The sequence below is a fragment of the Leishmania braziliensis genome, chromosome 36, assembly GCF_000002845.2.
Source record: "Leishmania braziliensis MHOM/BR/75/M2904 complete genome, chromosome 36".
In the NCBI taxonomy this organism is placed as follows: domain Eukaryota; phylum Euglenozoa; class Kinetoplastea; order Trypanosomatida; family Trypanosomatidae; genus Leishmania; species Leishmania braziliensis.
The window spans coordinates 2,316,727-2,343,796 of NC_009327.2; the positions used below are offsets into that span (position 1 = coordinate 2,316,727).

General features: G+C 56.7%; 6 protein-coding genes across 6 annotated transcripts; all 6 read right to left on the reverse strand.

Annotated features, from left to right (window-relative positions):
- Window positions 1-249: 249 nt before the first annotated feature.
- Window positions 250-7,182, reverse strand: LBRM_35_6340 (conserved hypothetical protein; the record flags this gene model as incomplete). The annotated part of the gene is made up of 1 exon (XM_001569197.2): window positions 250-7,182. One exon carries the CDS (start codon window positions 7,180-7,182, stop codon window positions 250-252), a length of 6,933 nt encoding a protein of 2,310 aa, XP_001569247.2.
- A 1,174-nt stretch (window positions 7,183-8,356) lies between these two features.
- Window positions 8,357-11,299, reverse strand: LBRM_35_6350 (conserved hypothetical protein; the record flags this gene model as incomplete). The annotated part of the gene is made up of 1 exon (XM_001569198.1): window positions 8,357-11,299. One exon carries the CDS (start codon window positions 11,297-11,299, stop codon window positions 8,357-8,359), a length of 2,943 nt encoding a protein of 980 aa, XP_001569248.1.
- Window positions 11,300-12,538: 1,239 nt separating this feature from the next.
- LBRM_35_6360 (conserved hypothetical protein) lies at window positions 12,539-13,534 on the reverse strand (the record flags this gene model as incomplete). Its single annotated transcript, XM_001569199.1, has 1 exon — window positions 12,539-13,534. The coding sequence occupies one exon, from the start codon at window positions 13,532-13,534 to the stop codon at window positions 12,539-12,541; it is 996 nt and encodes a 331-aa protein (XP_001569249.1).
- A 1,474-nt stretch (window positions 13,535-15,008) lies between these two features.
- Window positions 15,009-17,270, reverse strand: LBRM_35_6370 (conserved hypothetical protein; the record flags this gene model as incomplete). The annotated part of the gene is made up of 1 exon (XM_001569200.1): window positions 15,009-17,270. One exon carries the CDS (start codon window positions 17,268-17,270, stop codon window positions 15,009-15,011), a length of 2,262 nt encoding a protein of 753 aa, XP_001569250.1.
- A 3,096-nt stretch (window positions 17,271-20,366) lies between these two features.
- Window positions 20,367-21,842, reverse strand: LBRM_35_6380 (putative rab-like GTPase activating protein; the record flags this gene model as incomplete). Its single annotated transcript, XM_001569201.1, has 1 exon — window positions 20,367-21,842. The coding sequence occupies one exon, from the start codon at window positions 21,840-21,842 to the stop codon at window positions 20,367-20,369; it is 1,476 nt and encodes a 491-aa protein (XP_001569251.1).
- A 2,096-nt stretch (window positions 21,843-23,938) lies between these two features.
- On the reverse strand, window positions 23,939-25,219 carry LBRM_35_6390 (putative rab-like GTPase activating protein; the record flags this gene model as incomplete). Its single annotated transcript, XM_001569202.1, has 1 exon — window positions 23,939-25,219. The coding sequence occupies one exon, from the start codon at window positions 25,217-25,219 to the stop codon at window positions 23,939-23,941; it is 1,281 nt and encodes a 426-aa protein (XP_001569252.1).
- Between the last annotated feature and the right edge of the window lie 1,851 nt (window positions 25,220-27,070).

Below are 27,070 nucleotides of genomic sequence, written 5' to 3' on the forward strand. Positions count from 1 at the left end.
CACAAAAATCCTACGTGTCACCGACAAAAGACACAGAGAGAGAGAGAGATACATACCAAGACACATGGACAGATACATCGACACAGACACTGGTGTGCGACAAACTACTTATACATGCTCGACTCTGGCCACTTCCTCCTTTGTCTTCCACCTCGCGGACAGCTACGACAACGACGAGATCGGACACGCGCGCGTGTGAAAGGCATCAGCAGAGTGACACCAGCACAGAAGGTGACACACCACCCCTCCTTACAAGGCGGCCTCAGAGGGGGGTGGTAGTCGATTGAAGAAGCTCATGTCGCGTGCGTCAGCGATGGAATCCTCGAAGATGGCGCAGTATTCCCGGTCTAATGCGGCGGATGAGAGACTCACGGCGCCAGTCGCACCCCCCGCAACCTTCTGTTTTGTCCTCGCCTCGGACGAGGACGAGGGCAAGCTTCGGTACAGTGTTGCTCGTTGCTGGTACACCTCAAAGTAGTGGCGGTACGTCTTCTCTTCAAAGTCGCTGAGGGAGGCCGGATCGCGATGAGCCTTAAGGTAAAGCGCAATATACTTGAGTGCAGACTCCTCGACGGAGAGTCCGGGGTAAATGGGGCGCTCCTGTGCCACCGCGAGCAGCGCCAGAGCTACCGGATCGTACAGCTGCCGCTGGATGTACTCCTCGTGATTGACAATGTCAGATGGGGAGGTCCCAGTGGGAAGAGGACGTCGCAGCACCTGTGGCAGATGAGCACCATCGACGTACTGCCACGGGCGGCGTAGAAACCGTGTCATGTGCTCCCTGTCAAGCAGCGCGTACAGATTCCCGTCGTACTCGACAACGCAGTCGAGGGATCCCTTTTTGGCCACCGGCTGAATGACACCGCGCATCCCGCGAAAGTCACGGGTGTCGTAGAGCAGTACAGGACAGCAGCCCTCTAGTGCCAAGTAAGCCATGTTCACTGGGGGCGAAGCAATGACAGGGAAGTGCTTCGGCATTGGCTTGGTCTTGGATGGGTCGGTCACTGTCGTCGGGTTATTAAGGAAACGCTCGAGGTAGTCGGCGGAGCTGAAGAAGAAATATTGGTTCAGGTAACTCGCGCCCCAACGCAAGTCTACCTCATTTGAGGTGGACACAGAGAGTGGCGCCCATGTAGCGGTTGCCACGGGGCTGACCATTGGTGCGCGTACGCTGCGCACAAGGTCGTCGTGATCGAGCCACTCATACGGGCAGAAAGTACCGAACTGGGACAGGTGGCGGTGTACGTAGCTGTAGACTTGGTAAGAGTTGTGTAGCCGAACTGGAAAGGCGCGCTGCTTCCGTAGCAGGGCCTCCTGCGTCTGCTGAACGTACTCCTCCACACCATGTACGGCCGCGACGAGGTTGCTGGCATCGAGGGGCACGCTTGGGCGAGGAAGTGGTAAGCGCACGGCAGCGTGACGCTCCAACGCGGAAACGGCTGCGACCCACCAGTCGACTTCTCCGTCGGCATTTGGCGCTGAGAGGTCGGCAGCCATTCCATTCTTCAAGGAGGTAAATAACGTCGTCATCACCTTGACGATAGGCGCGGTGCACGCAACCTGCGGGAGAGCCTCCGCGGAAGAGGCGGTGCTCGGCAAGTTGTGCAGCACCGCACCGCGGCGCTTCACCTCCGCTGTAGATAAGTACAAGATCAGCAGCTTATGTACCAGGGCAGGGTCGACGCTTCCTTGCTGAGCCGCCAACATGCAGTCAAGCCTTAGTGCGTGCCAGTGCGGATGCACCGCCCCCCACGCGAGCAGCGACGAAACGGACATACACTTCATGCGCAGATTGAATGCTATGGAGTCGGCCAGCACGCGCTTCTTTTCGCCGCCATTCTCCGTGGTGTAGCGGTCGTCGTACTCGTACACCGACACGACAGGGTGCTGGAGAAGCCTCGGGGTCGGTGGCGACTGACGAATGAACGGCCACGGATCGCGCACAAAACAGAGAAGTGAGTCGTCGTTTTCGAAGAAGTAGAGGCGGCGGTGCACGCGCGCCACTCGCAGCGCTGTCTCTCGCTGTCGCCGCCGCCTGCACCTGTTCACCACGTCGCGCAGCTCCTGTACCTCGTCCGAGAGTACTTCGCTCAGCTCCTCCGGCTCCTCTGGTTCGTGGTCGTTGCCACTTTCATTATCACCTGCACCTCCAGCGACGTAATAGCCTCGCTCGTTCTCCTCCAGCTGCTGCTCCGGACCGACGCGCACGCCGGCGGGTTTCCAGGCACACTCGATTTGCGAGCCATCGTGGCGATACCTATATAAGTGCACCGGGTCCTCGTAGCCGAACGAGGACAGATCGCAAACGCCTGCCGTCAAGCGCGCCTTCGCATCTTCAAAGCGCATCACCTCGGGCACGTAGAAGAGCGATGCACGGTGGCGCATATGGCGTCCAAGAGCCTCGATCACGGCACGGTACACTGTCCTTCTCGCAGCCCTGCCGTCGATTCGCACCACCTCAACTAGCCTCTCCTCGATACCGTCCATGAACTCATTCAGCTCCTCTTCCTGTGTGAAATAATCCTTCTCCGTGGCTAACTGGCCATCCCTATTGTCGGAGGCGGCAACCATCGCGTCAGAGTCGCTATCGTTATCGCCGCCGCTCGCGTCGCCAGAGTGCCCCTGCTCCCGCTGTGTCTCCGCCTCGTCTTCTGCCTCAGAGGGTGAATCGATGTCATTTACCCCAATGTGCCGGCGACGCCACTTGCGCAGCGCCTTCTCGCGGCGTCGCTGCAGCCGAGCAGCGTCGCGAGCGAGTTGGGTGGCTTTCTTGGACGCTTCCACTTCCGCAGCGGAGGCGTGTGGCACCTCAGCGTTCTGCATTGCCTCATGCCGCTGTGCCGCATGCAGTGCGCTTCGCTGCGCATAGGTCTCTGCCGCAATGTTGAGCCGAACCACCACTTCCGGAATGCATCCCTCGTCAAAGAGGACCTCGAGTTCACTGTCCGAGAATGGTGGGCAAATCATCACGTAGCCGAGCGTGTCAAAGGGGCTGAAGCGTGTCACACAGCTAGCGATGCGCAGGTACGTCTCCCTCAGGCGCACCTCCTTGTCCTCTGGATCCTCTGGCTCAAACTCGAGGCTCTCCTGCAGCGCAGCTTCTTTGGCCTCGTCCCAGTTATCCTCATCTTCGCTGTCCTCCACGTCCGAGTCTACGTTGCTGCGCGCGGCACGCTCCTCGTTGCGTTGCTCGCGTTCCTGCAGCAGTCGTTCCGCCTCCGCCTTGGCCTTCAGCTTTGTTTTTTCCTCCTTCGCCCTGTTGCGGATCTCTTCTAGCAGCATGCGGGCGCGATTCACATACGGGTTCCTATCTTGGCCATCCTGAGGGATGTACACTCCACGCACCGTGCGACCTCCTGGCGTGAGAACCGCCTCGACACACTCCGCGAAGAATTGGCGGTCGTATACAAAAAAAGGTACACCGTAGTCCTCCTGTAGTTCAGCCGCGAGTGTCTTCTTGCCGGAGTGCGTCGACCCCGCTAGCCACACACGAGGGGGAAACGTCTCCGGTGGTAGTTCGCCCACATAGCGCAGCGGGCAACGCGCAAACGCGTCACGTGCTTCCTGAGTAGCGAACACGTAGAGGCCATCTACGAAGGCCAGGCAGAACTCCTGCCGCCCCTGCACGAGGATACCACGCTCGTGCAGTGTAACGGGGCAATAATTGAGACGCGACCCAAACTGGTGCAGGAAGCGACGCACCGGCTGCGTAAGGGGGTGGCGCGGTGGCCGCGGCACTTGCGAGACCTCGCCCTCACCTGGGTTCAGAAACGCCGCATCCTCAGCTTCCTCATCGGCCTCCTCTTCGGCGGCGTCCTCGGCTTCCGCGCCTAGCGCCTCATCCACAACAGCCTCGCTGGTTTGAATAGCGAGCGGGTCTAGCAGCTGCATTACCTCTGCAATGACCTCGGGCACGCAAGGTGCCTCGGGCAAGGCAACGAAGAAAATGTTAAATGTCAGTGGTTGTTGCAGGCTCGCGCTGCCCCTGCCTCCCGTCACAGAGCGCTGCTCGAACGCGGGGTCCTTTTCTAACAGCTTCAGCACTTGCGAAAGAACCAACGCGTCACTCGTGTCTGCATCGCTCTTCTCCGTTTCCTCGTCATCCTCGTCACGCTCCGTCGCTATCGCGGCGGCCGGCGCGCCAGCCGGACGCAGAACCAGCACCGTCTCTGGGAGTAAGCTGCCCTCCCACAAGCCACGAAGAAAACCTGCCTGCAGATCCGCCGACGTCACTGCCGAGAGCAGCAGTGGGGCGGTGCGCGCCGCCGCTTTCTTGGTTGCGCGAATTTGCATTGCTTTCTCATCGGCCATGCTCAGCGGACCTTCCATGTCCATCGCGCGAGGTACGCCTCGGCGTGCCTCGCCGGTGGTCGCGGCGCTACCCTGTTGTTGCTGCAGCGCTTGCTGCAGGAAGGAGACACGCCCAGCCCTGCTCACTTTCCTCTTGAGCTTTGGCTTGCTGGGCTCCATCTTGCCCTTGTTCTTCTTTGCCTGGGCCTTGATGGCCAACTCCTTGCGTTCCGCTCGCGCCTTTCGGGCCTTCTCCTCGGCCTTCTGGCGATTCACGAACGATGTGTGGCGCCTCTGCAGAAGCGTTTCACGCGGTTCAAGCAGCTTCACGTACTCTGAGACGGTGTACGGCGTCAGATTGAGCCGTGCCGCCGTCTCATTCACAACGTGCTGCATGATCTCTACCATATTGCTCGTAGAGTGAACTAGCGTGTCGTCCGCCAAGACAAGTACCGGCTTCCTGTCGGGAGAGCAGCGCTGACGCAGGTATTTGACGGGGAAGTCCATGAAAGCGGACCGCTTGCTGGCGGAGGTGAAACAGTAGTAATGACCGCGGTAGGTGCAGGCATAGCAAGCCGCGCCCTCTATCAGCACTTGATCCTCCAAAGCCGTGACCGGGCAATATCGCTTCCACACAGGTGAGAGTGAGAGCCCTGCCTCCTGCGCCGCCGCCTCGACGTCACGACTGCGCTCCTCGTCAGTGGCGACCGAGGTGGGCTGCCCATATGCGCCCTCTTCGCCGCTGTCCTGGTCCTCGGTCATCTTTGCAGCACCGAGTAATGCCGGTTCGTCGCAAGGGTGTAGGTGAAACACGTGTGCAATAAACGACGTTACCTGCTCGGTGCTGGCAGACGCAATAGGATCTACAAGTACATGACAGTTCCTGCTCTTGGCATAATCGACGTGCTTCCGCCAACTGGAGGTCCAGTCCTGCTCCTCCAGAGAAGGAAGAAGGATAGCACGCTCGGCGTCATTTGCGGCTGAAGAAAGAGGCTCCACACCCGCCTCGAGGCGGCCATCGCGGATAAGTGCTGAAAGTCGTAGGCGCACCTCTTCCAGCCTCTCTGTCACAGATCGAGGGAGCAAGAGTTTCTTTGCGTCCTCCGCAGCCTCCTCCTCCTCCTCCAGGGTCAGCAGAATGTCTTGCGCTTCCATCGCCTTTTGCCGGGCCAGCTCCAGCTCTGCCACTGGCGGTGCTGTCTTCCCCGTCACCCCCTCGAGCTCCACTAGGTGTGCTAGAATTTTCTCGCAGTCAGCTCGTATCTCCGCTTTCTCTAGGTCCTGTGCCCTCTTTGCCTCATCCTTGATAAAGGCGTCCCATGCCCGCTGTGACGCCGCCGCCGCAGCCCCACTCCGAGCACTCGCATATTCCTGGTACACATCCGGCATGGAGGTGCACATCTCCACAACGTGGTCCGGCCGCGCCATCTCGGAGAGTTGCAGCGGCCGCACAAAGTGCTCGTTGCACGCGTCGGTGGTGTCTGCCGTGCACGAGAGGGTGTCACTGAATACGTAGCCACGGTATTCAGCGCGCGCGCTTGTCATGGCCTCCTGCAACAGCCGCACCTGCAACGTCATCGGAACCGGAGCGCGCTGTGCGAGACACACTGTCAGCTCCGCAGCCAGCGTTCCTTGCTCTCTGTCGCTCAGCGCAGCCACGGCCAGCTCAAGCACATTCAAGTGAACGCAGTGCAGCTCCTCGGACAGTTGTCTGCCCACCTCGCTCTTGCCGATGCCCGCAGGCCCGACAAGCAGGATCCGCGGACTCCGATGGCGATGATAGCGATCAACCTCCTGCTGCACGGCGCGTAGCTCGTCTGGCATGTACAGCGTCACAGGGCTCGTCAGGTCACGGCGCCAGCTCGGCAGCGTCACCTCCTCCGCATGGAGGAAAAACTCGGCATTCATCCGTGCCTCTTGCGGTGCCGTGTTTACAGAACGGTCCTTGGTTGCCCTACACATGACCTTTTCAGTGCGGTGTACGAGTTGTTGCAAATAGGCTGCCGCGTCGCAGTGCTGCACGTACACTGCACACATCTCCTCGCACGCCAGCTGAAACTGTGTCGTGGTGAATTGACCGCGCTGGTCACAGTAGCGGTTGTACACGTCCTCGGCGGCCGCATTTGCCCTCTCCGCATTTGTGTTGCTGAAGTGCAGGCCATGGAACCACTCAAAGAATAAGCGAAACTGTGCCAGACTGAGGCTGGTGTCGCTCCGGTCATTGTTGAGCTGGAGTCGTTCAAAGAGGCTATCGTACACGACGGGGTACAATCGGGGTGGTACTACCTCAATGTAATCCGTCACGGGTGCCTCTAGATGAACCGCCGCTGCCGTGCGCTGAATGGTGAGCACATCGGTCGGCTCCAACAGGTTGTACGGCGCCTCATCATTCACCACGCAGTCCACAAGCTCCACGTTGAACTCCGCCCATAACCGCCCCTCCTCCGTGTCCTCCTGCGCAGCAATCATATCAGGCATCCAGCGCGTAGGCACGCTCTCGAGAAAGGCGATGAAGTCTTCGTTGGTGTAGGTCTCTCGTAGCGCCGTCCGCGCAGCTGCACCATCCAAGTCCTTGTCGCTGACTTTGTTGAGAGATGGCGACCGCAGCACCTCTTCCACAGCGGCCTCGGTGTCGCTGTCGATGGCATTGGCGTGCAGGGCGAGATAGACGCAGGACACCAGATGTGCCATCTCTTCGCGTGGCAGGACGACCGACAGCAAGGGTAAAGCCGCCGTGTCTTCATGCCTATCAGTGCACTGGCTATTCATTGCATTTTCCGCTTGCTGAAGTTGCACGGAGGGGAGTGCGCGCCAGAGTCGTCCCCATACATCCTCAACGGAGATGGGAGAGACGGGCTCGGGGGCCACCACGGCTGGTGAAGTTCTCTTCATGATGCGTCACGCGAGAGAGCAACAAACGAACGGCAGGGCAAGTGGCGTACACAGAATGACCATGGACACGAGAGCAGGTACGCAGAAATAGGTGGAGATGAGGTGGGTGAACGGTTGGCAGCCTGCGGATATCCGTGCCCCGTTGTGGTCCTCTTTGTGCGGAACCGTGTGTGAGAACGCATACACTGCGAAGTCACTGATGCCCTTGCCCTGCGTCTCTCTCTCTCTCTTTCTTGCGTGTGCGTGCGTGTGTGTGTGTGTGGACACCCGGACAGAAGACGATGAGTATGCCTCTTTAAACGAGTCTCGTGAAATTTTCCTTGTCGTTCGGGTAGGGGATGCCGAGCTGCGCATGTGCCCCGCGACACGGGCAAAGAGAAAGTTGAGGAAGGAGAGAAAAAAGTGAAGCGGTGAGTGGTGCCGTGAGGGGAAAAGAGAGGAGATAAAGTAGAGGGCAGAGAGGATGGAAGTAGTCACATTAAGGAACAAATGTCCCCACACCACGAATGAAGCCATGTTGGTGCGAGAAAGGGGTTTCTGGCGAGGCAACCACGCCACCCTCTTTCATTTTTCCCGTCCCAGTCCCTTACGCGCCCATCCTGAGGAACGCTCCAATAGAAAGAGGGAGGGGGTCGATTGAGCCACAAAAAGAGCACCCCTCCACTTGATGGAGGGATCGCCCACAAGGTGGGGGAGGGGAGGGGGGGGGAGTACCACAACCACTACCGAACTCTCCCACACCGCCTTTCTCACGGTAGACTCACGAGAGTGTAGAGGTTCTACACTACTCCCCATGACTGAGTGGGCGAGGGAAAGCTGCTGCAACAGACGTTTGACCAGTGCCCCTGACATTTAAGTGTATGCTTGTCGATTGGTCCGAAGGACTTGGTTGACTCATTTCTGCTTCGCACTCCCACGGGTACCCGGGATGACACAGGCATAGCCCGACACCCACAAAAGCGCTACTGTGCTTTCAGGTGCCTCCTTGACGAGTAGAACGGGGGCGAGTCTTTAAGGTAAGAGAAAGAGAGGACAGACGATGGGAAAGGCCCATCTGCGCAAGAAGAAAGAGGGGCGCAGACTCCATTTGTTGGCCACATCCGCAACTTGCCACCCCACGCCCCACCCACTTCCGACAGTGGTTTGCCACCCAATCACTGGCGGCTTTGGTGGGCTACGCATCGACGTCCGGTGGTTCAGGGATGTCGCCACCTTGAATCCACTCAGCGCGGCGCAGCAAGTCAAACGCCGGTTCGAAAAACTCCGCGGCAGTCACAGACGGTAAGCTGAGCGGAGGGGCCTGCACACCCTCCAGCATGGCGCGGGCATCCATCCATAGCTGAATCGTCATTTTGTCACGGTCCGTTGCAGTCTCCATAGTGACGCGTTGTCCGCCAACAGCCGATACGGCGCCCGCACTGGCTTCCTCGCTGCTGCCAGGAGTAGCCTCTGCCACCTGTGACATCAAAGACCCCTCCTTGCGGCGGCGCAGCTTCTCCCAGCTTTCCTCTGTCTTCTTGGCCGTTAGCAGCGTTTCTCTGGCCAGCGCCACAAAGTGCGCGATGACTGCCCGCAGCATCTCCGCCACACTGTCCTGAAGCGCCGTTTCATTAAACCCGCTTCGCAGCGCCTCCTCTGCAAACTTCTGCAGTGGATGTAGCGCAGGAGCGACGTACCAGGAGGGAGCAGACGGCATCGTCTTGCGCGTGTGTGAGTACATGGAGCGGACAGACTTGAGATTTTGCAGTGGTACTACCACGGCGTCGGTGATCTGACGCACGAGTGCCTCACTCATCCGCTGCACGAACTGGCTGCACACGGATGCGCTGGCGAACTGCAGGATGTCCGTGACCAAGTCCTTTGTGGTACGCTCGGACGAAGGCGCGCTAGAGGTCGTGGCAGTCATGGAGGTCATTTCAGTCAGCGCACACCCTGACCTCGCTGCTAACCGACCGAGGATGACGTCTAGCAGCTGTCCCGTAAGAAAGGTGCGCAGCGTGTGGGCGTCGGAGATCACTAACAGCAACGTTTCGTGGGTCCCCTCGGCGGGGGGGCTGCTGCTTTCAGACTCTGGTGCATCTGTCAGTCTCTTTTCCTCCGCCGTCGGGTCACTGTGAGTCGGCGTCGTCTTCAGCACTGCCTCCTGCACCCGCATCAGCACCCGGTAGCAGCACACAACAGTCTGTCGCAGAAACAACGGCGTGCACAACAGCAAAAACACGGAGGACGAAAAGAGGTGCAGCAGCTGCTGCTGAGCGATGTAGAACAGGCGGAAGTGGTAGTGACTGTTCGCCGCCGCCGGAAGACGGTCAAGCGAGGAGGAGACGGACTGCAGCGCCTTGTCCACCTCACTCACACGCAACGCGGCGTAGACGTTAAGGTTCCATTTGTGATTCCATAGGATGACATCCGATGATTCACGCAAGACTGCCAGCTCCTCCAGGTCGGCACAGGAGCTCTCAACGATCGCTAGCAGCTCGTAGGCCGCCATATACTTAGCTTGAAAGTGATTCGGAACGCCGACCTCATAAAGCGACGGCAACTTCTTGACCAGCGTTTCACTCAAGAGAGGCCACACGATCGTCGCCGTTGGATGCAAGGTGGGGCCGTAGTGCTCGCGTAGCAACGGTAATAACGGCAAGAAAGTGGTCTGCAATACGACTTTCACCCGCTTCAGAAGCGCCACCGTACCCTCGGTGCTCTGCCGAGCCTGTGTGGCCGCTTTCCATGAAACTACCGTCTCCAATTGCGGACGCAGCACGACGTTGCGGAAAACTGCGGAGAACTGCTTCACTTCACCCATCTGAGCATAGAGCTCCACGACACGGCCGAAGAGCTGCCAAGCAACAGGCGAGCCCACCGTCAGGGACGCAGAAGTGGCCGACTCATTGCCTGCCGTCGCAGACGGAGACGACATGGAAGAAGCGGCGTCGTTCTTTGAAGTGGGGCTGACAGCAAACGGACTGGTGTGAGACAAGACGACTTCCAAGACGCCCATCACGGATTGCTCGGCAGCAGCGACATACGACACCACCTCCACCCTTTCCTGCTGGCGTGACGGCAACGATGCGAGGCGCTGATGGAATTCCTTCAGCTCCTGGAAGAGCAGCACCGCGTCCTCGAGAACATCCAATGCGGCATCAGACAGACGGGCATCGGATGCGATCGAGAAAGTCACCTTTCCTGCGACTGTGCCGCTTGTGTCGCTGCCATCCCGCGATGCCATCGCGAGTGGGAGTATTGACGCACTACGGCCACTTGTGCCAGTGCCAGTGGCGGCGCTGCGCGATGTCCACGCTGCGGAATCTGCCGTTATGTGCAGCAGCCCGGCGAGGTCGTCTAGTTGGTAGGCTATGGTCTCGTACACAGCCATGCACCTCAGGTACATGGCGTCGAAAGCGCGCTCCATCTCAGCAACGCACGACGCCTCCACCTTGCCCTTCACCTTCTGCGACATCATCGAGAGCTGACCGACGGCAGTAGACAACTTCTCCATTGCTGCGGTGAGGGGGCTCGCCATGTAGGAAAGCTCGTCGCGCATCCCCACGAGGTGGCCTGACACGTTCACAAACGCTGTGTGTACGTCGGTTTTCACGCACTGCGCAATCTTCTCCTCCAGGTACGCCGCATAAGTGAGCAGGTCTTGGGACAAGGAGGTGAGCGGAACGCCATGCTGCACCTTCCCTTTCACAAACGTCAGCGGATCATAGGCGGGAAGTCCGTGCGGGCGGCGCCGTTGCTGCGCGCTGTTGTAGCCGTTCACTGAGTCAAAGGAAGAGGAAAGTGAGGAGGCATCACTGCTAGACGACGAGCTGGTGCTACCGCCGGCGTAGTCGTCTTCGTCCACGATGATGCCGAACTCATGCTCGGCGAAGCATAGCTGAATAAGTTGAAGCTGCTGCTTTAGCAACTCTGCATCTGCCCCGGCGTTAGCGGCGTTGTCGGACGACGGGCCATTTGGGGTCGCGTCATTCGGGCCTAAGAGGGGGGAGGCAGATGGTTCTCCTACTCCGTTCGATAAGGCAGCTCTAGAGGATTCCTCAGGAGATACGGCAAAATCCCTGCTTGGCTGCTCGCTTTCCTCCAGCGGAGTTACCACAGTGAAGTTGTGGCTCATGGCTCCCTCGCCAGGAGCGACTCAAATGGAAAAGAGTGAAAACGGGTGGGGGTGGACACAGCGCAAGAATCTGCTGAGGCGAGCGTGCTGTGAAGGTGCAATTGAAGAAGTGAGTGTGACTGAAATGATACAGAAAAAAAGAGAGACAAAAACTCCAGCCAAGTCACGCGCCACAGACACACGCAGAGACACGCACACACACACACACAGGTGGACGTGTAACTGCACAAACGGTTTCACAACACCCTCACCGACGCTATAATGAGAGAAACAACTTTAGTCTACCCCTCGCGAGTACTACTCGCATCAAAAAGCAACAACAACAGCAGCAACAACAAGGAAAACGTGCGAGTGGGCGAAGGAGGAGGAGGGACGCATGTGTAGCCCTGTACAACTCATGATCACTAAGAGCGCGCGCGCACAGAGGCCCCAATAAGAGACCAGCGATGAGGAGAGAACGTATGTGAAGAGAGAGAGAGCTGGGAATAGCAAGAGAAGCACCTGTAACGCACAGCATCTCAACGGATGGTGTATGTTCGCCCACCTGTACACGTGCAGATCAGCTCTAGAAAAAGACAAGGAAGTAAGGAGGCTACCTTGTGCTTGGTGAACGAGTCGGACAAGAGGCTACCGACGCCACAAATGACAACCGTAGCAAAGACGAACAAGGCACGCTGATGATGCAGGCTTTGGCGACCAAGAAGCTGTCTTGAGCTGCATTGGTGCGCTTTGCTCGCCATCTCTTCGCCCCGTGCGCTTTGTCGTGAGTGAGGCGCAACACAGTGTTTCAGCATTTCTTTTCTGCTACTTGAGAAGTGTGAACACCGCATGTCTCGCCCGCGTACACCACATACAGCGTGGTTGCGGCACTTTCCGCTGATACACACACACACACACACAGGAAAAGAAAAACAGACGTATACATGGTACACGTCTTCGCAAAGAAGAGCCCGTCGGGGCCTCACCGAACATATTCCATCATGGGGAAAGATACGCCCACATAGAGAGAGAGAGCATAAAACAACACCAGTGCATTCTCCCCACGCAACGAGGAGACTCGACCGCGCAAGCTCAGCACCACGTCAATGGGCATAAGTAGTCCTATACAGGAGAGAAAGACGTCACACAAAACAGAAGAGCCCCAATGCACAGAGCAGTAGTCTCGTCAACCCCTACACTGTTCTCTGACGCTTTACACACACTCCTCTTCCCGGATCCTGAACAACGCCTGAGAGTCCTCTACTGTGAAGCGGCATTGCTGTTTGGTGCCTGAGCGGCGGCATTAATCTTGTCCATATGGCGCCGGCGAGCCTTGCCTGAGGCTACATCCTCCTCAAATGCCTTCCGCGCCTCATGGTGGCGGACCTCGCGCAACCACGTGAAGTTGCCACGCTCGTTCTCGACGCTACGTGGCTCATACACCGCTTTGCCAAACTGCCAATCAAGGTGGTGCATCCGCTCCCACTCCCGCACAACGGCGTCACGATTGTCGGTCGGCAGGGCATGCACAAAGCCCAGCTGTGGCTGCAGCGGGTGTGACCGCATCACAGATCGCGCTGCCTCGGGAATCTCGTGCTTCTCCGGTTTGCGGGCCACCGTGACGTGGGTCAGAACGAAGTCCACAATGTTGGCCACACTTTTCAGCGCCAGGCGGTCGTCGGAGGTGGGGACGAGGCGAAAAACGCCTTCGACTACCTGGTCCAGCACGCGCTCGCGCAGTGTCTCTTCCTCGAAAACAAAGTTCTCCACGATACGCCGCTCCGGCCGGTCTGTGAGCGGCGTGCCCTCAAAGTCTAGCCGACGCAGCTCGTAGCCGTCGCGCTGCGTCTCTGCAAAGATGACCTCGGTCAGCTTATCCAGCAGGTAGCTTTGAATCTCCTCGTTGCTCATGCTCAATACCACTTCGGCGAATTCATCATCCCAGGCAGCTGGGCGAATGCCGCGAGGGCTTGGCGGTACGTAGTCGTTAGGCGCTACATTGGGCAACCATGGGTACTGTGTATGCCACCACTTCCACGCGTACGCCGACGTGCCGCGAGTGAGGCCGACACCTTCTGGATTAAAGCGCTCAACGTAGGGTTGAGGCCGGTGAGAATGACCCTGGTCCCATTTCGTGATTCCCTGCGCCTCGCGCTGCCAGCGGTTCAGTTCCTTATACTTTTGCATGTGCGGACGTCCCTTGCGCAGCACATTCTTGTGCTGCGATTTGAGCACCACTGCCGTACGATGCAGCATGGGCCCGCAGTGTGGGTGGCGTGAATCTGTCTCTGCGTAGGCCTAGGTAGAGTCAGAGGCAGCAGCGCTGCTAGCAGTGGGCGCTGCAGAGCGTTCTGCTCAGAAAGCGTAGAGAGAAGAGAGAGTACGCGGCATCAGGCGTCGTGCGAAGCGACGAAGAAGTGAGCGAGGCGCGAAAACAAAAATGCGGCGGAGCAGGGCAGATAAGCGTGAGCAAGTCATTCAAATCGTGAGTCATGCTGGAGAAAATGGGTCCGCGTGGACACACACGCGTACAATGCAAGTGGAGTTTCAGAGTCTGCCGCCTGCACTGCCAAGAGGCGTCCCTCTTCGACGTCATACTTGGAACAGCTCCCGACGTACGAGCTGAGGAAGAACGATAAAGCCTTGAGAGGATATATCGACACACTACATGGTGCACCCGCACTCTCCCCCCTGCCTTCACACACACACACACACATTGCATTCGCTGGCCGCGACGCCTGCCTGCAAAAAAAAAAAAACGCCCGTATCCTTCTGCGCTCGGGATCCGGCTGCCGCCCTTTTGTGTGTTTCGTTCTTTCTTTCGTTCCCACTGGATTTCATCGTTATGTTACGGAATTTACGAAGACTTACGCTGGAGGAGCACACGTACAAGCCTGAAGCTTCACAAACGAGTTTCACAACGACGGCAATGGCAGACTTGTGCTGCTGTCACGCTTTGGCCTTTCTGTCATGTGGAACGTGAAAGACGAGAAGGGCCAGTAGTGACAGGGATAGCAGCCCAACACGAACGGGAAGAGAGAAAAGGGCCGCCTCAGCGAGCGAGCAAAGGACAGAGGCACGCATACACCGAGAAACACAGGTGAGCCATTCAGCATTAGGGTTGGGGAGAGGCACGGCCGTCACACTGTCGGGAAAACTCAGGGGCACACCTTCTCGAGGAAAGGTTCGTGTTTCACACTTAAACACTGCCATCTAGTCCTGTCGGTGCAGCACCGCCAGCGGAGACAACAGTGCCAACGCCGCCACGTATGTCGCCCTTTTTCTCGCGCACTTCCAGGGATGCTAAAACGGGGGGGAGGGAGGGAAGGAGGAGATGTGAACGACGGAGAGCGTGTCTCGCAGAGGCGTACTGTAGCCATCTGAGGGTGTGCGTGTCTGTGGACGTGACACGATACAATGCACGAATTCACCCTCCTAGCCAAGAGAGGGAGAGCGAAATGAAAAGGAAAGCTAAGACAAGGAAGCTCACGGAGACACAAGCAATGGCAGAAAAACAGCCTATATCAGGTCAAGCTGGCAACTGAGGGAGGGAAAAAGTCCAAGTAGTGAGGCCTGAATGGTGATGTCCGTGAGCATCATCGACGAGCACACTCCCTCATAGGCCCACACCACGACCAAGAATACGAGAAGAAGAAGACCGTGCTGTACAGAAAAATTCACCGCACCGTAATTCAATATGAAGAAACGATAGCACAGCCTCCTGGGGAAGCTACGCCGTGTCGGGATACATCTGCTCTAGCTCGTCCAGAAACATCTTGTACTTTTCGTTCGTGCGGTTTTCACGAATCCACGCCTGGGCCCCAACAGCATCGAGGTAGCCCTGCTGGCTCAGCTCCATCATAAAGTCAGAAGCGATGTCCTTCATGAAGGGACGTTGCTTGATCAATGCGATGCAGTTGAGGATGTCGAGGCTGCTGACCTTGTCGCCCGGGTGGTCCACTTTCCACTTGCTGAGCAGAGACGTCCACACCTCCAGGAAGTCTTCCTCCCACTCCATTTGCGCGCCTCCCAGCGGCACGTACAGCGCGTCAAGGTAGTTGGCTGTGCGTGCCATGACGTTACTCACCATCGACAGGAAGTCCATCCACTTGGTGGCCGTCACGCATGCTACGAAGCGGCTGTACACCTTGGGAAAGTCCTCCTTGACATTGTACGCCACAGCATTTGTCAGGCACCACGAGTATCCGCGTGTCAGTTCGTTGATGTCGAATATGCCACTGTTGAGTGAGTCCATGAAAAGCCTACGGTCCTCCTCCGAAGATGTCTCCGTCACCTTCTTCACAATGATGTACACAGCGCACATGCGGCACATGTGCGCGGCGTCCTGCGGCACTGTCTCCACTATCGCCTTGCCGGCGGCGGTCCAGTCCCCATCCACGTGCGCATCGCGGACGTAGCCCAGTATACGCGAGCTGAGGTCATCGTCAACGCACTTTGGCGGCGACGCCAACGCCATCAGCTTGCGGTCCTCATCGCTCATCTGCGAACCGAATGCCGAAGCGGGCGGCGGCACCATATTCTCTTCTGGGAAGGGTGGCGGCGGTGCCGCAAACGGCGGTGGGGGCATCATGTAATCGTTGTTGGCCGGGAATTGGCTGAAATCGTTATAGCTGACGACGCAGTCCTGGCGTAGGGTGCCCGGGCCACCGCCGCGGCTCATCTTCTCGTCGCCTCTGTCCCCCATGCTTGGGGGTCGTGTCATGCCACGGCTGCCAGCAGCGTTCGCACCACCCACGCTGTAGCCACGGCCACCGGCGTGTTGCTGATGCATCTGCTGTTGCCACAACCCCCCGCCACCGAAGTTGTTCGTCGACGGATTGCGGTGCATCTGTTCACTCGGTCCGCTAACACCGCCAGTGTTGTTGCTAGGGCGGTGGTTGGAGCGCTCGTTGTTGCTCGTATTGTTGCTATCGTCCACGCTGCCGCCCGAGGTGCCCTGAGCCAGGCTCTCTTTCGGCTTCCATCCATTATTGCGCCACTCCAGAAGGTTCTGAATGAGGAACCGGATACGGCGCGAGATGCGAGGGTCGTTCATCGACGAGTTCAGCGCGCGCCAGATGGTGTCGTGCGGGTGCGCGATGGCCGCGGCTTCCTTGGACACGTGGTTCAGCCCCATGTTGACGTTTTCGTCGAACCGCTTACCGATGACGTTCATCAGACACACAATCATCTCAAGGTCGGCTTCCGTGGTGACGAGCTTGGGACTCGAGATGAAGCCTAGCACAAGCGCTGTCGAGCACACGGCCAGAATCACCCGGTGCGAGATGAGGGTGCGCATGTACAGCTCACCAACGAACTTGATGTTCGCCATGTTACGCTTGCGCAGCTGTTCCTCGGCCTCAGCATTGTGCGTTGGCGGCTGGTTGACAAAGCTGTCGTGGAACTCTTGGCAGCGTTTCACCAATGCATTGCCCACGCGGCCGTTTAGATTTCTCTGCTCTTCGTCCCCTGTCGACATCGATGCCATGAGCTGGCCAAGCTCAGAAGTAGGGTTTTCGGTGGCCTCAGTGACAAGGTCCTGCTCGTACACTTTGATACGCTGGCACAGCTGGGCATAGATGCCGGAAAAGACGGGCTCCGCCATGGCCTTGTTGAAGATGATATTCACCGCGCCCTTCAGCACCAATGGGTTCAACACCAGATCCGGCGACAACGCCTCCTCCACCACGGCGTCAAAATTCTTGTCGGTGAGCTTGTTCAGCGTGCCCTGCACACGGCGCAGCTCCAGCTCCGCCGCATTCATCTCCTTCTTGTCGCGGACGCGAAAGCCATTTTCGGACATGACCAGCTTAGGAATCTCCGCCTTGCGCTTCGTTTCGAGGCGTGCCGTTAACAGCACGCGCTCCAGCGAGAAGTTCGGCTCAGGAATGGCAGTCCACGTGTCGCGAAAAGCGAGAATGTCAGCAAGCGTCATTTGGTTCTTCACCTTCTCCTCCTTTTGAGGAACGATGCCCCGAAGGTTGAACAACATAATTGCTGCGGGACTATGCTTTTCTTTTTTTCGTTTTATCGAGATAGATGACAACGAGCCTCGGGTGATGTGCTCACCCAGTCGTTGGGAGTTACTTCCGTGTAGATCGATTGACACTTTTGTTGTTGTTGTTAAGAACCGATTCGCCAGCTCAAGGCACTGTGCTGGCACTTTCTTGCTTGCCTGGGACGAAAAAAAAAAAAAGATACGGAATATGTAGTTCTCTTGCTTCAACACCGTCACAGAAGACGGCAAGTCGTAAATCACCACCGCCAGCAGCCGCAGCAGGAGTCCACAATAATGCCTCAAACACGAAAGCCCCTTCCCGAGAAGTTGAGAAGACGCAGGGGAACAATCAGAGGAGCAACGCAGGAAGAGTAGAACAACAACAACAACAACAACAAAAAAAGGAAGTGTCACGGCGCACAATGAGACCAAAACATCAACGTATCCTGTCGCGTCGCTCGAACTGCGGGGGTGGGGGGGGGGGGGCTCACAATCAAATGTGCCTTTCGCTTTTGATTATTGATGCTTTACAAAAACCAGTCAAACTTCTACTTACGAAAAATAGAAGGGGCAGAGAAAACTCAACACCCACAAAATTTACAAATGGGGGGGGGAGGGAGGGGGGGAAGCAGTAAAATAACAATACGAATACAAAAGACTTCGTCCGCACACATTCCACGGCAACAAGACGGATAGGCAGAAATAGAATAAGCAGAAAATGCCAAACAACAAAAAGCGATAGATTCATAGTCCATTTTATGAGGTAGTTCCGAAGAAAAGGAGAAGGCAAGAGGGGGTGAAAATGGAGTGTTGCGAAGAGCGGCGGCGCCAGAGACCATGTGTCACAGCGATCGAGGAGACAAGCAAGAGTGGCGTGTAGTCCTGCAGAAGGGGAAGCGCCTGGCAGTGAATTGCTTCTGCCTGTTTTCTCCCGCGTCCCGTTGAGGGCGAGAACTGGTGAACTGCACCTAGGACAATTTTGCATATCCCTTGTTGAGGCATTGCTATGTGATTCGCTGCTTTTTCTTTCCCGAGTTCTGGTAAAAAGCTGCCGTTATTTCTAGTTCGTTTTCTGAGCTACAACTCTCTCACCGAGGTACAAACCAAACACGAGCGGTGCAAAGCAGAGTAAGGTGGGACAGGGGTCGGTCCGCAAACAAAGAGGCGTCCTTTGTGGCAGCTGTCTCCAACGATCATAGAGCGGAAGATCGCTAGAGGGGTAAGCGAGGGCAGCGACAGCAGCACGAGTAACAGCTGCGATGGGATGAGAGGGGGGACAACCAACAAAAAAATAGGAGAAGGGTGAAGATATACACAGACAGGCACCTAGTCCTGTAGAAACTGCGCAATTGCCTCTGATATAGCGGCTGAATGGCCAGCGATGACGATGACCTAAAGAGTATATGAATACGAAGACACAGGAGGTTCGAAAAAGAGACGATGGCTATTCCAGCTACCACCGCCCTCCCTCGGCTACCCAATCCACGCCACTCTCTGCTCTTCCGCGTACTTCGTTACGCGATTGGCACCCTTCTCGCACTGGTAGGCATACCGGCACTCAAGTCATAGAAGTCGAACGCACGCGCGTGCGCCTGTTATGGCGACAGAGGTGGCTGACAAATTATACGGTGCAGTGTACTGATCGCCTCAGCGGCAGCGCGATTAACCATGCGTGCTTCCACATTGGTGAGCGATGGGTGCGACGTGAGGTGAGTCAGACGGTGGGCAAGGGCAATGACGGACTCGACTCTGAGCAGCACCTCCTGGTGCGTGCGGGTTATGGAAAAAGTGGGTGGTCCGAAGGGATGTCCAACGAAAAGGCGAGCATGTGGCTTCACTGCTGCAGCGCCATTCGAAAAAGTAGCCAGCCACAAATGCTGCTCCTCGATTACTTGTGCACGCATCGTGTATTTGGAAGTCGCTCCAAGCAAAAGTTCCTCTGGAGAAGGCAAATCGAGAACACTAACAGGAGGTACGTCGGTACGTCGCGGCGATCGCTTCCGGCGCGGCCTGGTCGGTTGCGGCACGGGATTCATCGTGCTGTACTGGAAAGGGATCCCACTACATCCTGCACAGAGAGATCCAACACAGTACACGACGTACTCGGCAGCTATCCTTACTTCTGTCTTGGCGTTTCTGTTGCCTGAATGCGGGGAAGGCTTCTCATCTCGCGAGTGACGCGAAAAGTGTAACGTAGCCCGTCACTAACGAGCGAGACGAGGGTTGGGTGGCGGCGTCTGGGCAGGAAACCGGAAAACACACACACACATACACAAAAAAAAAAAAGCGAAGAAGAGCAGGCGAAAGAGGCGAGAAAATCGTAATCCAGGCAGGTACGCTTTCGGGTTCCCGTGTTGTCGTTTCGCGTCACGTGGCAATCCTCTCCTCGGCGGCACTCAAAAATGAAGAGTCCTCGTAGAACGCGTAAGGCGAGTCGGCTCGCCAAACGGAAGGGAAGGCGAGCGCTGTACTGATCCGCACAGTGCGCGTCAGAGGCGTCGCTCCTCCCTTTCATTGCGCCTCTGAAGATTCAACGGAAGCAATCTTTGTCTGTGCTACATCTCCTCTTGATGGCTCTTGCAGCTTCCCACGTCGCGTCCTTCGTGTGCACAAGACGCGTGGCAGGCTAGATTTGCTTCTTCCTCTCTGTTTTGTCTTACTCTTGTGTTCGCGCCCTTGTGGGGACGGAGATAAAGGCGTCGCATCATGCAGCAAAGACGCACGTTCACACGCACTCAACTGGCAACTCAACACATTAATCAGCACACACTAAAGCGGGGACAAAACGCACCTGGAGAAGGGGGGGGGGCAAAGGGGAGAACAGAGCGCACCTCCTGCATAGAGGCGCTCGTAACAATCATGGGAGGATGTAAGTCACCCAGAGGCATTTCTCACGAAGCAAACATGCAAAAGAAACACGAGAAAAGTATGTAGGAAGTGTGCCTCCAAGACGTCTAACAACGACTCTGCGCAAGGCAACTTTGGAAAAAAGGAGAAGACGCAAAGAGAGAGGGGGAAGAGGCACGGGGGTGCGACACACGCTAAACACTCGCACAGCGCATCCACGCACCTCTCTGCGTGTACATCAAGTCAGTCTCGATGAATAAAGCCCATCTTCTCCCAGTACTCGTCACCATAACGATTCAGCTCCGCCGTCTTGAACTTCACACGGTGCGCGCGGCGAAGCAGCTCACGGGCGTCTTTGCCATCCTGCAGACTCTTGAGCGCCAGCAGCATATCCTCAAACGACAGGGTCAAGAGGTGAGGCTCCTCCCATTTCATGAGCGCAATACCGGTGCGAAAGATAATCTTCCAGCCCTCCGAAAAAAAGATGTCCCACACTCGCAGAAGCGCCCTGAAGGGAAAATGATTCACAAACAGCGTCAGAAACCACTGCGAGGCAAAGAAAGAGGGCTGAATCTCGAGCTCGTCGAGCCGCTTCGACAGTCGCGGTAGCAGTCGCGCAATCAGACGCTCGAGCTGGTAGAAAAACTGCTGTAGCAACGGGAATCCAGGCCGGAACAACTCCCGCATCTTATACCGCTCGTTGTACATCATCTCGTGCAAGGCCCAGAAGGACTCCTCCTCCGCCATTTGCGTAGATAGCGCCGCGACGAGGAAGCTCATGCCCTGCACGTAGCCCACCTCCGGATCGCATCCAGCGTACGCGTGCAGGACGTTGCGCAGGAAGACCTGCCCAACGCCACCGGTATCCTGAAAGAGAATGTGGGTGGGAAACGTTCGAGCAAGGTCACGCGATATGATCGCGTCTACTTCCTTGTCCGCGAGCTTCTTGTCTCGCAGTGCCACATAGACGCCACTGTTCTCTTCAGAGTTCAGGTGATGGAAGGAGCCCATAAGCAGCTGCCACGCAACACCGCGGAAGCGGCTGGGGATGCCTTTGCGGCAGCGCTCTTTCAGCTTGGCGTGCATCTTCGTGTTCGTTGTGTTCCAGTCAGCTGCCATGTTGGCCCACTTGATCTCCCGCCGAACCACCTGCTTCCCGTCAATGCGGCGGATGTACTTTCCATCCCTCTCCTTGGTGTCCTCGTCAATCACGAAGCCGAACTCGTCTACTAACTGCTGCTCCGCGTCGTTCTCCTCAGTCTCTCTCGCGCAGTCGTTGCCAGGGCGCGAATGCCTTCCGTCAGCGTCTGGTGTCTCAAGTCTGTCGGCATTGTCTTCCTCCCCCTGCGTATCGGAATCGCTGCCACCTGTCGGTGCTACACGCAGCTGGCTCCTGCGCAGCGGCCGAGTGAGATGTGCCTGCCCCACAGATTGCACATTCTTAGGTGTCAGTGACGTCGGACACGGCGTGGCGCTTGGCGGCACGTCAGGTCTCGAAGACACCGGCGCACGTACTGCGCGCGGTGTACGAATTGGCGAGACGACGCGATACAGCTCCTCCTCCTCATCCGAGGCCACGACAAACAAGGGAGAGGAAACCAGCTCAACCTCCTGCCCAGAGCAACCAAGCTCACCAGGAGGCGTCTTCGTAGTCACAGTACTCTTTGGCAGCAACTTCGACGAGTGAGATCCCCGCACGTTCCGTAGACTTGCCACCATATCGCCGTTTTCAGCGAGAGCCGTTGCTACCGAGACACCCTGAATGGACGAAGCGAGAGCGGTTCCTCGTACCCTGGTATTGGTGTCCTGTACAGTGGGCAACGTGTGACCTGCATGAGCAGCAGATATATGGAGGGAGGAGCTCTCGGCCAAATTGTGCGGCACGGCCTCACCACTGTCGCCGCATATGAAAACACTTTCCTCGTCCATTGTGAACCCATACGTTACGCCCGCTTGAAGGTGTTCAATAACGAAGCGGTACGGAACAACAAAGCAAACGATACTGAGTGAAGGAATAGGGTGCACTAGAATGCGCTTTCGCAATCGTTCTTGCTCTTCGTAGATAGCAGGGGGGTAAGTGAATGTGAACGCACGCGCCTCTCTGTACGTGATGCGGCAGTGGTGTATGTGTGTGTGTGGTATGTCCTTTTTTCTGCATGCGTCCTTCACGCACACGCAGAAAAAAACGCTGAAGAGTCGAGAGAGACAGAGAGAGAAAGAGGGAGCTGTAGTAGGGAAAGGGGGGCGACGGTGACGCCGTTGTAGAAATGAGAAAGGGAGAAGAGAGACAGTCACCCTCTTGCTTCGTTGTCTTAAGCAGGTGGCAGTTATGTACATGTGCGTCTTCCTGCACTGTTGAACAGCAAAGTTTCGCGCGCAAAGAGTCTGTGTATCGGAGACACTGCGTCGCACGCGCAACTGGGGCACTTCCTCTGCGCCGTCCGCGTTGAGTACCGCGTCCCTTTGTCCCTGGTGCTGAGAGACGGAGACGAAGATAATGAAAAAAAAAGGCACCAAACACGCAATGAGGGCGTGTGGAAGGGGCACTGCTCGGTATCCCCTCAACCACATTTTTTCCTTTCGTTTCGTCGTTGTCCGGGTTGCGTATTCCGCTGCGAAAGGGGAAGAAAAGGGAGTTGGAAGAGGAGGCGGAGGGTAGGCAAAGAGAGAATGAGGGAGGGGGGGGAACAAGAGGAGAAGGCCATGAGGATCCGTGATAGGGTCTCTTTCAAGGCGGATTGTCAGGAGTGAATGAATAAGCACGGCATGACACGCGCAGTATGTAGAGAAGAGAAGGAGAAGGATACCGCAGCGGTGGTAAGTCTTTCTCCCTTTCCTTTAACTTTGCGGGTCGGTATTTCCTGACTTCATCAAGGCTCTTGCACAGCACACTTCACATTCGATTTCACGTGCGGCGCTCGTGTAGTAGTGATTTCTCTTTTGCTCGATTGTTGGTTACTTTAGCCCCTCCCTCTCGCCTCCTTTCCTCCACTACCCACCGGTACCACCGGGCATGGGGATGGACCGATGGAAAAAGCACGACAGCAGTCAGAAGAAAGGACAAAGAGAAGGAGATCCTTCCTGCCACTCGAAAGGGCGACATGATGAACTGAAGAGAGGCTGGGCGGCAGAGAACACGATGGTCTGCGCTGGTGGCCATTACCGTTCCACTTTGCACCCGTTTGTCTCACCTCCATTCCATCAATCCCGTCCACAGACCACGGCAAGTATGTAGGCCACTGAACATGGAATACGAAAGGAGAGGAGAAGTGCGTGTAACGGTTGAAAGAGTCGGAGAAGGTGGAGAAGCTCAAGCGAAAGAGAAAAAAAGGAGGGGCACATTTCAAAGCAAACAAAGCAGTAAAAGTCGCAAGACAGCAACGAGACAACGACGAAGGGAAAGAGGAAAGGGGGGAGGGAAAAGAACGAAGGCAGTGCCGCGTACAACAGTGCACACCACTCTTTGTGTGGGTCGCTCTCGCTCGCGCGTGCACCCTCTCTTTCGGTCTGTGAGTGTGGTCTCACCCCCCACAACCATATACCCATCTACTTCGGCACAGCCCCACCATCTCTCTACCCCTACTCCACTGAAGCGAAGAGACGGCGGTCGATGCGACGCGTAAGACGCGCGGCGGGTGTGCAAATAGCTCAATAAAGAGAGGCACCTCGATGAACAGAAAGAGAGGAAGCTATGCGCAGCACCTTTGTATCCGTGCGCTTGTGTACACCTGTGCACCTCCATTGACGTGCCCGTCGCTCGAGTGGTTCGCTCTACTGCAGGGGAACCACGACACATGCACTCCGCAACGCACTCGCTACCTTGGTTGTGCATTGTAATCTGCCACTACGTCCTTCAAGTAGTCGCTCTTGAAGCTAATCTTGAGCGCGGCCCTCAGCACCTCCACAGGGCGCTTCGACTCCTGAATGCTCTTGAGTGCCAGGAGCAGTTCAGTTTCCGTGTTCAACGACAGCAACCGCTGCTTCTCAAGCTTCAGGAGTCCCAGCGCGATACGGTACACTGGTTTCCACCCCTCGCAGAGAAACATGTCCCAGATGCGGGACACGAGACCGAAGTTGAAGTAGTACGTAAAGATGGTCATGAACCAGTGCACGGCGTAGAGGTATGGTTGTATCTGATGCCTATCGTGCAGGTGGGCATAGAGCTTCGGCATCGTCTGGCGCATCAGCACCTCAAAGACGTGAAAAGCACACTGCAGCTGCGGAAAGTTATGTGAGAAGACCCCCTTCATGTACCTCTCGTCCTCCATAAGAGCGACAAAGGCCCAAAAGGCGTCCTCCTCCTCCTCCACCTGAAGGATCAGGGTGGCTGCGAGGAAGCCCATGCCTTGGCAGTACCCTACACCGGTGTTGTAGTTCGCGTAGGCATGCAGAATGCCGCGCAGCATCTCCAGTCCCTGTCCCGACTCACCCTCACGGAAAAGGCGGTTCGTGGGAAAGGTGCGATGGAGGTCGCGCGCGATGACATCCTCTATGTCCTTCGAGTCGAGCGGCTGACTGCGGAGGCGCATGTACGTACCCGGGAAACGCTCCCTCATTCCCCAACTCCGCAGCAGATGCTGCCAGACAATGCACCGCATCGGTTGGGGCACTCCACGTCTGCAGTACTTCTTCAGCGTGTCATGCTTCACGTTGTCCCAGCAGGTGATCATGTACTGCCACCTAGCCAGATAAACGCCGCTGTAGCCTTTCTTGCGGCGCTCGTAGTCCTCCGCAGCCTTCTCCGCCTCCGTAACGCAAAATCCAAACATGTCGTGAAACTCGTAGGTGTCGCGCCTCATTGCGGTGGCGCGGCAGTGCGCACTGACGGCACTCATCTCCGGTGGGGAGGTGGCTTGGGAGCAGTGCTGCTTCGGGGGTCTGTTGGTGCTCGCGGATGTCGTGGAACACTTCTCCGTGCCGTCGCACCCATTACTCCTGTCGTACGAGACTGCTTCCCTGTTCTCCTCGCCGCGACGGTCCGGCACGACGAGGTTCAGGCGCCCTGTGGTGGAGGTGATGGTAGCCAGCGCTGACCCGTGGCGCAGTCCTACCTCCTCGGCGTGAGGAAGTATCACAATTCTTCCTGCCACAACCATCGTCGTCGGTGAGACGACAGTGGTAGCGGAATGGACAGGGGTGGGGTCCTTGTCACCACTCATGAAGGTGACCACTAGAACATGAAGAACACAATAAAAGGAAAGACTCAAAAGGCGGCTTGAAGGAGGTGCAGACGGCACCTCTAAACACACGCACACACACGCCTCATCACGTGTGTGTGTGTGCGTGTGGACGAGAGAAGAGGGGAGAGGGAAAGAGGCTATCGTTGTGGAGAGGGAATGGAAAAAAGGATGTACATCAATAGAGGTGCGTACGCAGGCGCTTGGGCATCATGGAGTTGCCAAGTGAATTGTGTCAAGAATCCATCCTGGAGGAGGAGTCCACAACTTTTCTGGGAAGATGGCACCACGGCAGCGCCGCCAACGAAAAGGGTCTGCGGTGGGCCGCACATGTCCACCTCGGCTTGTTTTCAGCGGGTGTACCGTGAGTGTGAGCCAGGCTCCCCTCTCGATGCGTCCTGGCAGTGCAACAAACGGAAGAAAGGAGGAAAAAAAAGACATGTCGCGAAGCAGACAAAGTGCGTAAGAGGTGGGGAGGGGCGAGATGTGCGAAAACGCCTATAGAAAAAAAAAAAAAAAATAAAAATAAAAACAAAGAGGAAAGTGAAGAGCGGTAGTAGAAAAAGGAGGGTAAGGAGAAGCGATAATGAGGGTGTCAAGCACGGCAGTCCATCAATGAAAGCGACGCACTTTCTACGGAGTAAAAAAGGGGGACACGAAGCGACAGGGATGAGAAGTATCTCTTTCAGGAAAAAGGCCCCAGTGTAGGAAAACGCAGTCTACAAACCGGCTCCCCGTAGACGCCCAGATCCGGCCTTGGCTGAGAAGCAGTGTACTTGAAAAAGAAGATAAATTTCACCCCATGTCGATGAGGCACAACACGATGGCGATGCACGCTTGCGCGTCCGCTGGTGCAGATGTAGGAAGAACAACAAAAAGGAAAAAAAAAAAAACGGACGTGGGAACCTTACGAGAGCAAAACGCGCGCAGCGGTGAGTAAGCCACACTCTCCATAAACACTTCAAAGGAGGCTGGTCGCCACTGTATGCATCTGAAGACACTTGCGCCACCTCCACCATGGCACCAACAAGACATTTTCAGGGTGCCACACCGAACCACTTCCAATCCAGTACCGACAAGTCCTCCAAGCCTGATACTGGCGCTGTGACAGAGAGGCGGAAAAAACACGAGACGGCACGAGGTGCACAGACTTGTAAGCGATCTCCGCTTCGCCACCAACAAAACTTTGTGGTAGCCCATTGCTCCAGCAGTACTGACTGCTCTGTTGCGGCACCGGACGGGTGATTGTGCGTGCTCGGCTTGACGAGAATCCAGCCAAAAAAAAAAACATACTTCTGCTACAGCAACGCGCATTAGTTGAACTGCTGCAGATATGAGCATCGTTGCTGCTGCTTTGGGGCGTGTGGCAGTGCCCACCGCGTAGGAGCGCCCCGCAGCTTCGTGCTCTTCCTGCGACAGCGTCAGGTGCAGTGTGGAGACACAGCGCTGCTACGAGCCCCCGATACGCCTCGATCGAAGCGAGCAGGCCATTCCAGCTGTACAGCACTTCATTTGTGCTAGCCAAAATGAAGAGTAGGACCAGCATACACGTGAAAACGCAAACCTGAAAAGGATGGCAGAATTGTAGCGTGAGAACATGCGGCGCCCAAAGGATAGTTGTCGGACACGTAGGCCGAGGTCCAGCTTCTCCAAGGCGCACACGCGCTCCAAGGCCATCACAGGCTGTGAAAAAGGTGCCAGGGGCGCGGACCTTTTTGTGCATCCATGTTGCCCGGCGCTGCAGCGATGTCAGTCCACCAGTGTGCTACG